The sequence below is a fragment of the Grampus griseus genome (assembly GCF_964374135.1).
Source record: "Grampus griseus genome assembly, chromosome: 1".
Taxonomy (NCBI): Eukaryota; Metazoa; Chordata; class Mammalia; order Artiodactyla; family Delphinidae; genus Grampus; species Grampus griseus.
Genome location: NC_139017.1, coordinates 157982992 through 157995121, shown reverse-complemented (window position 1 = coordinate 157995121; position 12130 = coordinate 157982992). Strand labels below are relative to the sequence as shown.

At 54.0% G+C, this 12130-nt stretch overlaps 2 protein-coding genes across 2 annotated transcripts; one reads left to right on the top strand and one right to left on the bottom strand.

Annotated features, from left to right (window-relative positions):
- Window positions 1-43: 43 nt before the first annotated feature.
- On the bottom strand, window positions 44-6241 carry LOC309837564 (myotubularin-related protein 9-like). Its single transcript, XM_082678153.1, has 10 exons — window positions 5989-6241; window positions 5699-5807; window positions 5401-5526; window positions 5112-5285; window positions 4405-4631; window positions 2872-3033; window positions 2543-2684; window positions 2241-2461; window positions 413-564; window positions 44-331 (listed from the first exon to the last, which is right to left on the bottom strand). The coding sequence occupies exons 1-10, from the start codon at window positions 6171-6173 to the stop codon at window positions 201-203; spliced, it is 1629 nt and encodes a 542-aa protein (XP_082534279.1). The 5' UTR covers window positions 6174-6241; the 3' UTR covers window positions 44-200.
- A 3757-nt stretch (window positions 6242-9998) lies between these two features.
- On the top strand, window positions 9999-11699 carry FAM167B (family with sequence similarity 167 member B). The gene is made up of 2 exons (XM_082647820.1): window positions 9999-10438; window positions 11061-11699. The coding sequence occupies exons 1-2, from the start codon at window positions 10178-10180 to the stop codon at window positions 11289-11291; spliced, it is 492 nt and encodes a 163-aa protein (XP_082503946.1). The 5' UTR covers window positions 9999-10177; the 3' UTR covers window positions 11292-11699.
- Window positions 11700-12130: the final 431 nt, after the last annotated feature.

Below are 12130 nucleotides of genomic sequence, written 5' to 3'. Positions count from 1 at the left end.
AGTGATGCCCCAGCAAGCTCATACCAATCATGGATACCTTTATTATTTGGACCTTCTCCCTACACTTTGGACACTTCAAACCTGGAACTTCAGTATTATGGGCTAGGCTGGGTTGCAGGCACAGTCATTCAAGGTCCAAAGGTGCTGAGGGGCCTGGAGAAGTTTCAGGAACATCTCAACCACCATCCAAGGACCAGTACTTAGGGTTGGGGCTCAGAGGCTGAATCTGTTGGCTGAGAGCCTTCTGTCTTCTGACCTGTTGCTATTTGCCACACCTTCTCCCATGCTACCTCTGAAGGCTCAGGTGGATGGGTCCAGCGCAGAAACAGGCCTGAGGAAGAGGAGGAGGACAGGTAAGGAAGCTGAGCAGAGGGGAGAACTCCCCCAGGGAGGAGGAGGGAGAGGGGGTCACCTTGCCACAGTCGCAGGCTCTGGGGCTCCACAGAGGGCCAGATGGCCAAGGGATTGGGGACGTAGAGCGGGTTCCGGAGTTTTCGTTGCTCTTTTGGCTGATTGAGCCCAGACCACAAGGAGTGTGTTCGAGTTCTCACTTCACACAGGCATCTGGAGGGGGTGAGAGAGTGAGCTTCCAGCTTCAGCTATGCCCTCTGGGACTCCAGGTGAGGGCGCTGGTTAGTAGGGTGACAGCTCCCCCAGGGCAGTGATACCCTCTCCCGCAGATGACAGTAGCTAGTCAGATCCTGAACTGGGCACTACAATAAAGCCGGAACAAGACAAAGTCCTAGTTCTTAAGGAGTTCTGCTTAGCTTTGCTTTGAAAGGATCAAGGAAGGCTAATTAAGAGTGTGCCATTTGAGCTGGGTCTAGCAGCAACAGTTCACCAGGTGTGCAAAAACATGGAAATACTTAGGGGGAACTGCAGGAGCAAAAGCAAGAAAGTGGGAAAGGGCCCAAGGTGAATATTGATAGGTCTAGACTGATGAGTTAAAAAAGATGAAAGTGGAGATAATAAGAGCAGTGAGGAAGCTGTTCCAGTGGTCCACGTGGAAAGGAAAGTCTGGATTAGGGTAGTAGGAGGGGCCTTGGACAGGAAAGGACTAAGCTAAGAAATTCTTAGTAGAGGGACTTCCCTGGTGGCGCAATGGTTAGGACTCCGTGCTCTCAATGCAAGGGGCCCAGGTTCGATCCCTGGTCAGGGAACTAGATCCCACATACATGCCACAACTAAGAGTTCGCATGCCACAACTAGAGCTGGCGAGCCGCAACTAAGACCTGGCGCAACCAAATAAATATTTTAAAAAAATAAATTCTTAGAAGAAAAGCTAAATATGAAGGATGGGGGAGAGGGAGGTAAAAATAAGTTTCTAACCTGAATGATAAGCAGAGTTAGTAAAAACAACATGGTGGAGAGGAGGCCACTGGGCAACAAAAGATAACTAAATATGAGCTCTACCTTCTTAGCAGTGAACCTTCCCTCCCCTCATCTCAGTCTGATGAGAGAAAGATGGCTAATGGGAGCTCATTGGTGGCATATGCAACAAGCCAACCAAATAATAAAAATGACTACCACTCGTGTGCCCACTGTGTGCCAGGCACTGTGCTAAGCACTTTCCATATTTTAACTCAGCTAATCCTCACACATGCCCCCACCCCACCTCTAGGCTATTGTGACTATTACGATTCTTTGCTTGCTACTGATGAAACAGATTCAGGGTTGCTTTTGATCGCCCAGCAGGTGAGTGGTGAAGCCAGAATTTGAGCCCAAACAATTTGACTCAGCATTCAACCTCTACTCTATTGCTTCACTAGAATCAACCCTGCAAAGTGGTAGAGAGCCCCAGAAATGACTTTGGCAGCAACTTTCCCCTTCAGTCTTTGTTTTTAAGCTAGGAGTGCACTTGTTCTTGGCTATGGACAGAGTGGGGGGTAGGTCTGAAGGATGGGCCATAGACCCATTTATTTCGGGCTTTGCATAAGTTAGGGGGAAGTGTGAGCTCTGGAGGTAGGATAGGAGAGGACACTCCGAGTTTTTCTAAGAGAGAAACTCGTTTGAAAGGGAAAGATGTCTTTTTTTTTTGGCTGCGCCTTGCAGCTTGCGGGATCTTAGTTCCCCAACCGGGGATCGAACCGGGCCCCAGCAGTGAAAGCGCCAAGTCCTAACCATGGTCCACCAGCAAATTCCCGAAGATGTCTTCTAAGAAAGTAGGCTGCCAATGCAGCAGGTACCCACCCCTGTCCTGTGCCTGCCCTCTGACCCACCTTGACACCCCCTTAGCTCACCTCTCCTTTTCACTGTTGCAGAGGAAGGTGCCGAAAGGGGAGGCATAGGAGTGATCAAACAGCGCCAACAGCATCCCCTCCCCAAACTCCAGCGACAGCGGGAACTGGCGGCCCAGCTGCCACACGCAATCCAGGAAGAGGAGAAAGATGGGTGCCTCGTGCTTGGGGCGGGTGTGGGAGAAGGCCGAGTGAGCACAGCGCAGCTGGAAGGGGTGGCCGGCCTGGGGAGGGGGCAGAGCGATGGGCACAAGGAAGTGGAGATTCTGGATGGAGGGCTAGGGCTGGGCTGGGCGGCCACTTACCTGGATCCACTCTCGCTCTATCAGTTCCTGGAATCCAGCCATGGTTCGGCTCAAGGGGTCTAGGATGAGTTGGGCCAGTGAAGTCACTAGCAGGGTGCTGTCCGTGCCTTCGGCCCCATGCACCAGGATGCAGGCCCCTTCCCTGTGGGCCCAGGGCTTATCAGCAGTGGCCTGTCCTTCCCTGCCTGGGGTAGCCAGGCCAGGAATAGAAAGGGCCCATTTGAAACCTGTATTTGCTTACTGAGATGTGGTTTTGTGCCCAGACATTGAGAGCCCTGCCCACCCTGCCCTCTTCTCTTTCTTGTAGGGCGGCGAGGGGGGGCCCTTACCACTCCATGCCCTGGGCTGCTAGGCAGGCTGTGCTTAGTGCCTCCTTCACATGTGACAGCCAGCGGCAGCCATCTAGTCGACTAAGCCAGCGGTCCATGCTCTGCTCCGGGTCCCCACAGGCTTCCATCAGGCGCACGAAGCTCTCCTGTAAGGGCCGCCCCCTGCACAAGTGGGAGTCTGGTCATCCCTTCTCCAGCCCAAGCTCTGGTGAGCATAGCCTAGGAACAAATGCTCCAGACCAGTGAGGGAGACATAGAGCCCTCAGAGGAGCCCACCTGACAAGAGGGACACAGGGTCCTTTGGAGAGCCCACCTAATCTGATGGAAATGTTTCCCCAAACTTGAGGAGACCCAAGACCCTTTGGGGAGACCTAGTCTGTTGGGGAAGCATAGCAATGCCTGGGGAGGGGTCACATAGCCCCCTGGAGAAACAGAATGCCCTGGGAAACCCCAATTTGATGAAGGTGTCACAGTACCCTTGATGTACCCTAGTCTGATGGGAGCAACACAGTACCCCCTGGGGAGAACCAGTCTGACAAGAGAAACACGATACTCCTGAGATTCTGGTATCTGCTCCTACTTCCCAGGAACTGTTCTGCTCTAGATCACCAGTAACCTCCTGCCAGAAAATCTAATTGAGACTTTTTCAGGCTTGTTTAAAAGCTTTCAGTGGCTCCCCACTGCCTTTAGGATAAGCTCTGAGCTCATAATCATGGCATTCAAGACCTTTGCTCTGGCCCCTGTCACCCCTTTAGCCTCTCTACCTCCATCTCTCTTTCCCTGCCTCCACCTCACACTCCTCACTCCCACCTCACCGAAGTGCTTGCAGTTCCAAAACAGAACAAATGACTAGGCTCCCTGCTCCTGCACACCTGCAGTGCCTTCACCTGTTCTCAGGGAAGCTTTCTTAGGATGACCTATTCTAACAGAGGGGCGCCTCTTCTGTGCTGCTACTTATCACACTGAATTCTAATTGCCCATTTACTGCTGATCTTCCAACCATGTCTGGGCTGGCCACCATCTCAGCCTCTGTGCTGGGTCAATGTTGGCCGGATCAATGAATAAACAGAGTTTTATATTCTGGATAGGGGAGCAGTCCAATCTCAAAGCACAAAAGTCCCTCAGGACCTTCTCTTGGTTCTACCAGCACCTGGAGACAGAGGGAGCAGATAACAACTGTGCGGGTACAGCCCTCAAGGGCAGGGCTGGGACCAGTGTGTGTGTGTGTGTGTGTGTGTGCGTGCGTGCGTGCGTGCGTGCGTGTGTGTGTGTGTGTGTGTGTGTGTGTGTGGTGAGGTTGTTCCTGGAAGAGAAATTTCAGTTCAATGTAAAGAAGTGCTTTTTCTACCCAGGCAGAGTTGGGGTGCCTAGACAGGAATGAGCTCTGTCAGTGGGGACATGCCTACCTGGCAGGATGGCTACCAGGAAAGACCTAACAGTCCTGGAAGTTCCTACAAGACCGCCCTCCCCCTGCCCCCATCCATGAAGAGTCCTGCACAAAAGAACCTAGGAGAGGATGGGAAGACCCCTTACCTCTCCAGGGGCCGGTGCAGCCGTTTCCAGCCCGGGTAGGCGGCCTTGGCCTCGGTGCCGCCGCCAGTCATGCGGGCCTGTTTGGCGGCCTGGGCCGAGCGCGTGTCCACGATGACGCCCCGGGCCCCCGGGCGAGCCTCCGCCAGCACAGCTCGCAGCAGCTCCTCGTCCGCAGCGCAACGCAGCTTCTGGGGCCCGGTCAGGGGCTGGCTGGAACGTAGGAGCACCTGCGGACAGGGACTCAGCTCGGAAACTGTACCCACCAGGCCCCGGTTCAGGGACTTCGCTCAGGGGATCCCTAGGCCGGGTTTACACACTGGAGCGGGTCTAGAGCTGTATGGGGCGTGGGGTGGGGGGGTAGCCCAGGAGCCCTGGGAGCGTCGGACCGGGTCTGGGTGGGTTGTGGCCAGAGGGGGGAGGGACCCGCTGGGTAGAACGTGGGCGGGTCATGGGTTGACAAAAGAGGGACAAGGCTTCAGTGGGCCCAGACCAGCCGGAGGTGGGGCCAGAGATTGGCGAGACTCGGAAACCAGGGAGAGGGGCGGGGTCAGGATCAATGAAGGCAGGGTTGAGCTGAGTGGGCGGGGCCAGAATAGGGCCGGAGCCCGGGCCGAAGCCGGGCAACCAACAGGCCGGCCAGTGTAGAGAAGAGCCAAGAGGGACGCAGAGGGTCCTAGCGGCGGGCTCTGGGGAGGGGTGGGGCTCACGGTTCCGCGGGGAGCGTGGTAGTAGCTGAGCACAGGGAAGCGGCCTCCCTGGCGGAAGCGGGCGCTGCGCGCCAGGGCATCGTCGTCCACGGCGCGAGGCACGATTACCGCGCGGGGGTAACTGGGGCACAAGCTGAAGTCCTCGTTCGCCTCGCTCAGCCGCCACGCTCTGGTCTGCGGCACAGGGAGGGGCGAAGACCAGGTCTAGGGCACACAGTGAGTGCCCTGTCCCCGCTCCCCTTCCAGACCCGGCTCTCCCACATCCCCAGGCCCCCATGACTGCGCCGACCTCGCGAGCTATTCGCTTGTAGTAGCGTTCGGGTGGGTGGAAGTGCCAGGCTTCGCCCAATCTCAAGCCCTTGGGACGGTAGAAGAACGGAAAGGAGGTGATGACCGATTCCAGGGAGGACAGCGCCTGGGGAACGAAGGCAAGGGATCTGGGAAAGGTCGGAATCCAGCCCTCCGCTCCGCAGCTCCCGCCTCTCCACGCACTCCAGAACACCCTGCATCCGCGATAACGCTGGATGCTGAGTCCCCTTGTTACGCGATAGGGTAGCTTAAGTGCCCCTGGTGCAACCCTGGCGTACCTCAATGGAGCGGGCGATGTCCAGCGTCGCTTCCACGCCCTCTATGTCCAGCTGCAGCACTCGCAGGTCCTTACAGCGCAGCGTGATGGTGCCGGCGTCACCCGCGACGCTGGGGATGGATAAACTTAGGCTTAATGTCCCCTGACCTCTACCAGAGGGGAGGAGAAAGGAGTTTCTTAGGATTGTACGTTATGCAGGGGGGGCACCAGCTCCAACTGCGCTTGCCCTTCCCCCTCTCCCTGCGGAGCCATGCGTTCCCAGACTACGGGGATGTCCCCGCCACGTCTCACCGCTTCTCGATGGAGTCGACACTACGCAACAGCAGCAGCCACAGGTCTGGAGTCGCCTGGGGTCCTGGCGACAGCAGCAGGTGGTGGCCGGTGACGCAAAGCGTGCCGCGCAGCGGGGGCATCTCCGGGCCCCGCAGGAGCTCGGCTTGGGCCTGGCCCGTACGGATCAGCTCCGAGAACTCCATTCCTCCAGCGGTGGGCCTGGGACCCGGCAGAAGGACAGACTCTAGGAGCGTCAGGCGGGGTGAGCGCGGGCTCCGAAAGGGACAGGAACTGGCTGGGCAGCTGGCGACGCCGGCAGGACAGCTGTTAAGGAGGCCCCTTGGAGGAAGGGATCGCACAGTTTCACAGGAATTTCCCCCTCCTATTTCCAGCACTTCTTAGTGAAGACCCCGGGGTTAGAACCTGTTAAGGAAACCTCAATTTCACCATCTGTGAAATGGGGAGAATATTCTTGTTAAAGCCCTTTACCTCCTGCCTGGGTCGCAGGAGGCACTCACATTTTTGGTTTTTTTAACTGTGGGGTGCTGGCACTCTCACCGATTAAAAAAAAATAAAGAAAAATACCGTCTCTTCTCCTGTACCCTGGTGGAAGAGGTGGAAAGGGTGAATGTGAAACTGGGAACTGTCTGCATCCTCCCCTACATCGGAGGCTGGGTGGGGGAAATCCCTTGGTCCACCTTAAATGCAAGCAGCTGTGTAGCAGGCACCCCTCCCCCACCACAGCTGGACGTCCCTGCCTGAGGGCGCCCTCTATGGGGGCCACTTCTGGTATAGTTCTGCCCTGAGGAGCTCCATCCCTCATCACTCCATCCTTTGCCCAAACATGAATTGCCTGTACACTGAGCTGGGCCCTACACTGGGTGTTGGGACCCAAGAATGGCTGAGGAAAGTTCTGTTCACAGGATTTTCAGTCTGGCAAGAGACACACTTAAGCTGGTAAATTACTAGAGTTTAAGTCTATTTGCTGGAGGACCCATCCATCCAAGTATTCTTTTATTTCTTAAACACTGATGACTATACTGTGTTAAGTGCTGATTACTAAGAAAAATAAGATGTACTCCTGCCTTTAAAGAGCCTTCTGGTCTACTAGGTTCCAGGCTTCTGTGTGTGTGCAAAAGCCTTCCATCAAATAATGGAATCATAGGTGCCCCCCCATAATATAACATAAAGTTGGAACTGCTCTATGAAAGGAACCAGACATAAAAGAGTATAAATTATAAAATTCCAGTCCAGCAGCATCAGCTGGGATGGAAATTCGTTAGAAATGCAAATTATTGGGCCCTACCCCAAACACACTGAATCTGAAGCTTTGGGAATGGGGCAATCTATTTTAACAAGTTTTCCAGATGATTCTGATCCATGCTAAAGATTGAGAACCGGGACTTCCCTGGTGGAGCAGTGGTTAAGAATCTGCCTGACAACACAGGGGACACGGGTTCGAGCCCTGGTCCGGGAAGATCCCCCATGCCGTGGAGCAACTAAGCCCATGCACCACAACTACTGAGCCTGCGCTCTAGGGCCCTCAAACCACACCTACTGAGCCCATGTGCCACAACTACTGAAGCCCATGCGCCTAGAGCCCAAGCTCCGCAACAGAGAAGCCACCGCAATGGGAAGCCTGCGCACCGCAACGAAGAGTAGCCCTGGCTCACCGCACTAGAGAAAGCCCGCGTGCAGCAACAAAGACCCAACGCAGCCAAAAATAAATTAAAAAAAGAAAAGATTGAGAACCACTAGAAAGTATACAAAAAGGCAAAACTAATCTATGCTGTCAAATTAGGGTAGTATTACTGAAACCAAGTCCCCCTAAAACCAAGATTCCTTACTGAGTTTATGATTAATCTCTCTATCTAAAACTTTACTCTCTTTTATGTCCCCTCTGACTTCAATCCTGTGCTAAATGAACACTAATCAACCAGAGTCAGGGACTTCCCTGGTGGTCCAGTGGTTAAGACTCTGTGCTTCCAGGCTTCCCTGGTGGCGCAGTGGTTAAGAATCTGCCTGCCAATTCAGGGGACACAGGTTCGAGCCCTGGTCTGGGAATATCCCACATGCTGCAGAGCAACTAAGCCTGTGCACCACAACTGCTGAGCCTGCACTCTAGAGCCCACGTACCACAACTACTGAAGCCCGCGTGCCCAGTGCCCGTGCTCCACAACAAAGAGAAGCCACTGAAATGAGAAGCCTGCACACCACAACAACTAGAGAAATCCCGTGCCCGCAGCAATGAAGACCCAACACAGCCAAAAATAAAATAAATAGAATAAAAAAAAAAGACTCCACACTTCCACTGTAGGAAGCACGGGTTCCATCACTGGTAGGGAACTAAAATCCCACGTGCCTTGTGGCATGGCCAAAAAAACAAAAACAAACAAACACAGAGTCAGAAGTCTAAAATTGCTGCTGTCAATAACACCATTAATGTACTGAAACTGCTATTCTAGATATCATCATTAACATACAAATTCAAGTTGTTTCTCTAAGACAAGATGAGGTAACAGCTCATCAGCCCCTAGCTATGGACTCCTGGCCAGATAATCATAAACCAGAGACATTCTGACTCCTGAAACAACGATTAAGAAATGTCACAGGGGCTTCCCTGGTGGCGCAGTGGTTGAGAGTCCGCCTGCCGATGCAGGGGACACGGGTTCGCGCCCCGGTCCGGGAGGATCCCACGTGCCGCGGAGCGGCTGGGCCCGTGAGCCATGGCCGCTGGGCCTGCGTGTCCGGAGCCTGTGCTCTGCAACGGGAGAGGCCACAAAAGTGAGAGGCCCGCGTACCGCAAAAAAAAAAAAAAAAAAGAAAAAGAAAAAAAAGATATGTCACAGAAACGATTACGAAATGTCACAGAAATGTCACAACATGATGGCTAATCTCAGCCTCTTTGTTCTTCCCCTGTTTTTTTTTTGTTATTTTGGGGGTTTTTTTTGGTCGCACCACGCGGCATGCAGAACTTCCCCCACCAGAGATTGAACCTGTGCCTGCCGCCGTGGAAGCGTGGAGTCTTAACCACTGGACAACCAGGGAAGTCTGGTTCTTCCCCTTTTTTATTTTTTTACTTTATTTTTTATTTATTAAAAAATTGTTTTTCTTCCCCTTTTTTAAAAAAACCCCAACATTCAAAGACCAAGTTGGAGTGGAGCTGAGGCTTGGCTTTTATTCCCCTGCTTGGCTCCCTGCAATAAACCCTTACTTTGCTGCAAACACCCTGTCAGAGCTTGGCTTTTTGCGCTGCAGGCATATGAACAAGCCCTATGCTTGGTTACATTACCCTTAGGAGAGTTGTGATAGGCCAGGAGCACAAAAGAGGCTTCCTGGATGATAGTAATACTCCTTTGCTTGATCTAGGTACCACTTACATAAGTGTGTTCAGTTTGGGAGAATTCAGCAAGCCATGTATTTATGACATGTAAATTTTTCTGTGTGTGTTATATTTCAATACAAAGTTTTAAAAAGGGAACCGTTCTGGTTGAAGCCCTGGGAGGGGCAGGGAGAGGAAGGTCTAGGAGGCCATCCACAGCTGTGCCCTTACCCTGCACACAGTCCTTGAGGGATTTCCAAGGGAACCAAAAGTTCCTTAGAATATAGCTTGAAATCATTGATCTGTCCCAACAGAGAGTCAGTGACTTGTCCAAGGTCCCACAGATCTAGCACCAGAACCCAGTTCTCCTGACTCCTGAGCCAGGGATCTGGACCCTATTCCTTTGCTGAAGGGCCAGTGTCATAAGTGAGGACAGGGGGCAGCTTGTCAGCCTCCTATCCCCTCCCCAATCCCTTCACTTGGGTCTTGGGAAGAGGGCCAAGACTCTGGTGTGGATGATGCTTTTCTTATCCTGGAGCAACTTCCTTTCTGGGAACTGGGTGTCTCCTTCTGGGCAAAGACAATAAATTTTATCCAAGGGGCCAGAGGAGCAGGGCTTCTCCTGCCCCCACCCGGACAGGCATCACGTGGCTCCCGGGTTAGCAGTGTAGGAAAATCCCAGCCCTTGCACACTCAGCCTCCCACACCCATCTACCTACCCACCCCGACACACTCAAGCCTCCCTGACCCACCTTGAACATTCACCAGCGCACACTCCCTGCACATTTCTTTCACCCTCAGCTTCTGCCATCTCTTCCTGGGTAATATTGCCAGCCTTTCCTTAATCCCAGAGCTTCAGACTTGCCCTGTCCCTCATCCCCAACCATGTCCATGGAGCCACTGAAATTCCAGGCAGTGGGTGAAGAAGATGAGGAGGATGAAGAAGAAGAGAGCCTGGACTCTGTAAAGGCGCTGACGGCCAAGCTGCAGCTGCAGACACGGCGGCCCTCATATCTGGAGTGGACGGCCCAGGTCCAGAGCCAGGCCTGGCGCAGGGCCCAAGCCAGACCCGAGCCCGGGGGACCTGGGACCATTTGCGGCTTCGACTCAATGGACTCTGCCCTTGAGTGGCTCCGACGGGAGCTGGTGAGTCTGGTGGGGAGGGCAGCCTTGCAGAGGGCCTTGAGGGCAGTCCTTAGGGCACAAGACACTGGGTATGGGGAGGGGATGAGAATGACCCTGCCTCTAGCAAATGCCCACTCCTGTGGCTTTGTCCCAGGGCTGAGGAGCCAGGCATGGACTTGTCCAGTGTTTTATTCAGGGAGCCTTGCTGAAGAAGGAGTCCATCCAATCTACTGACCTTGTGGTCCTGTGGCTCAGGGGACAGAGTCTGCCCTTGTGGGGCAACCAGTTATAGCTGGGGAAGGCATGGCCTCCCATACTCTGGGAATTGCTATACCCCAAAGATACAAAGGAGGTACTGACCACGCTGTACAAGAGGCCAGTGTTGAATAGGTGGTTCAATCCAATATGTGCAAATATAAAAATGTCCAGCCTCCAAATTGGAGATTCCATTTAGTTGATCTAGGATTGGGCCCCAGGTACCTGTATTTGTTTAGCTTGGTTTTAGAGCAAGATCTATGAGATGGGATGGATAGAGCTGGGGTGTGAGGGTGTGGGGAGGACATACCCAGTGCAGAGACCCAGGGTGTTGACCAGGAGGGAAAAATGGGAGGTTCAGCAGGCTCACGCCCCCTCTCGGCCGCAGCGGGAGATGCAGGCACAGGACCGGCAGCTGGCAGCGCAGCTGCTTCGGCTGCGGGCCCAGCTGCACCGACTGAAGGTGGACCAAGTCTGTCACCTGCACCAAGAGCTGCTGAACGAGGCCGAGATGGAGCTGGAGCTGGAGCCGGGAGCCGGCCTGGCCCTGGCCCCGCCACTGCGGCATCTGGGCCTCACGCGCATGAACATCAGCGCCCGGCGCTTCACCCTCTGCTGAGGGGCACCCGCGTGCCTGCCTCGCCACCCGCTACCCATTCCCCAGCCCACCTGGGAAGAAGGAAAGGAGGGGTGCCCCAGAGGAGCCAGCACCTGGAGACCGGTGGGGGGAGAGTCCGGGAGATGCTCAGAGCTCTGGGAGCTTAAAGCCCCTGCATCCTGTTGCTCCTGCTGCCCCAGATGGGGGAGGGGGGACGGTGTGGAGGAAGGGGAGGAGTTCACAGACTCCCAGGCTTCTCAATAAACCTCTGCTTCCCATCAAGGTCTCTGCAGTCATTTATTCAGGCCCAAGGTGGCTGTATGTCACTTGTTGCTGGGACCAGGGATTCTACTGCCAGAGAGAAGGCTGACCTTGGGGGTGGAAATGGACAGATGGCTCCCCATCTTCCCCACAGCTCCACTTCTGTTGCTCTATCTTATCAAGATCAGAACTGGAAAAGAACTTAAAATTCTAAATCAGCCCCGTGGAAGGTGACTTAGGTAAATGGGCAGCTGAAGAACGCAGGATCTGGTAGACCTGGGTTCCGTGGCAGCTCCACCGCTGATTTCTATTGATATGAGACTCTGAGGAGGTCCCTTAACCCCTGCATCTGTTTCTTTGTCTTTAAAATGGAAATGCTAATTCTCACTCCACAAGTGGTTGGATACACCTGAAGTGAGATAATGCACTGTAAGCCCTCAATAAATGTGCATTATTATGTATTATTACTAGCCCCAGTGGTGTTCTTGCTGTTGCGCTGAGGCCCAGAGATGGACTGTGAAGTGCTCAGGTTCACAGCAAGGGGAGCTGGGCCCCGCAGCTGGGACTCTGGGCTCTGTGTCATTCGGTAGGTTTTTTGT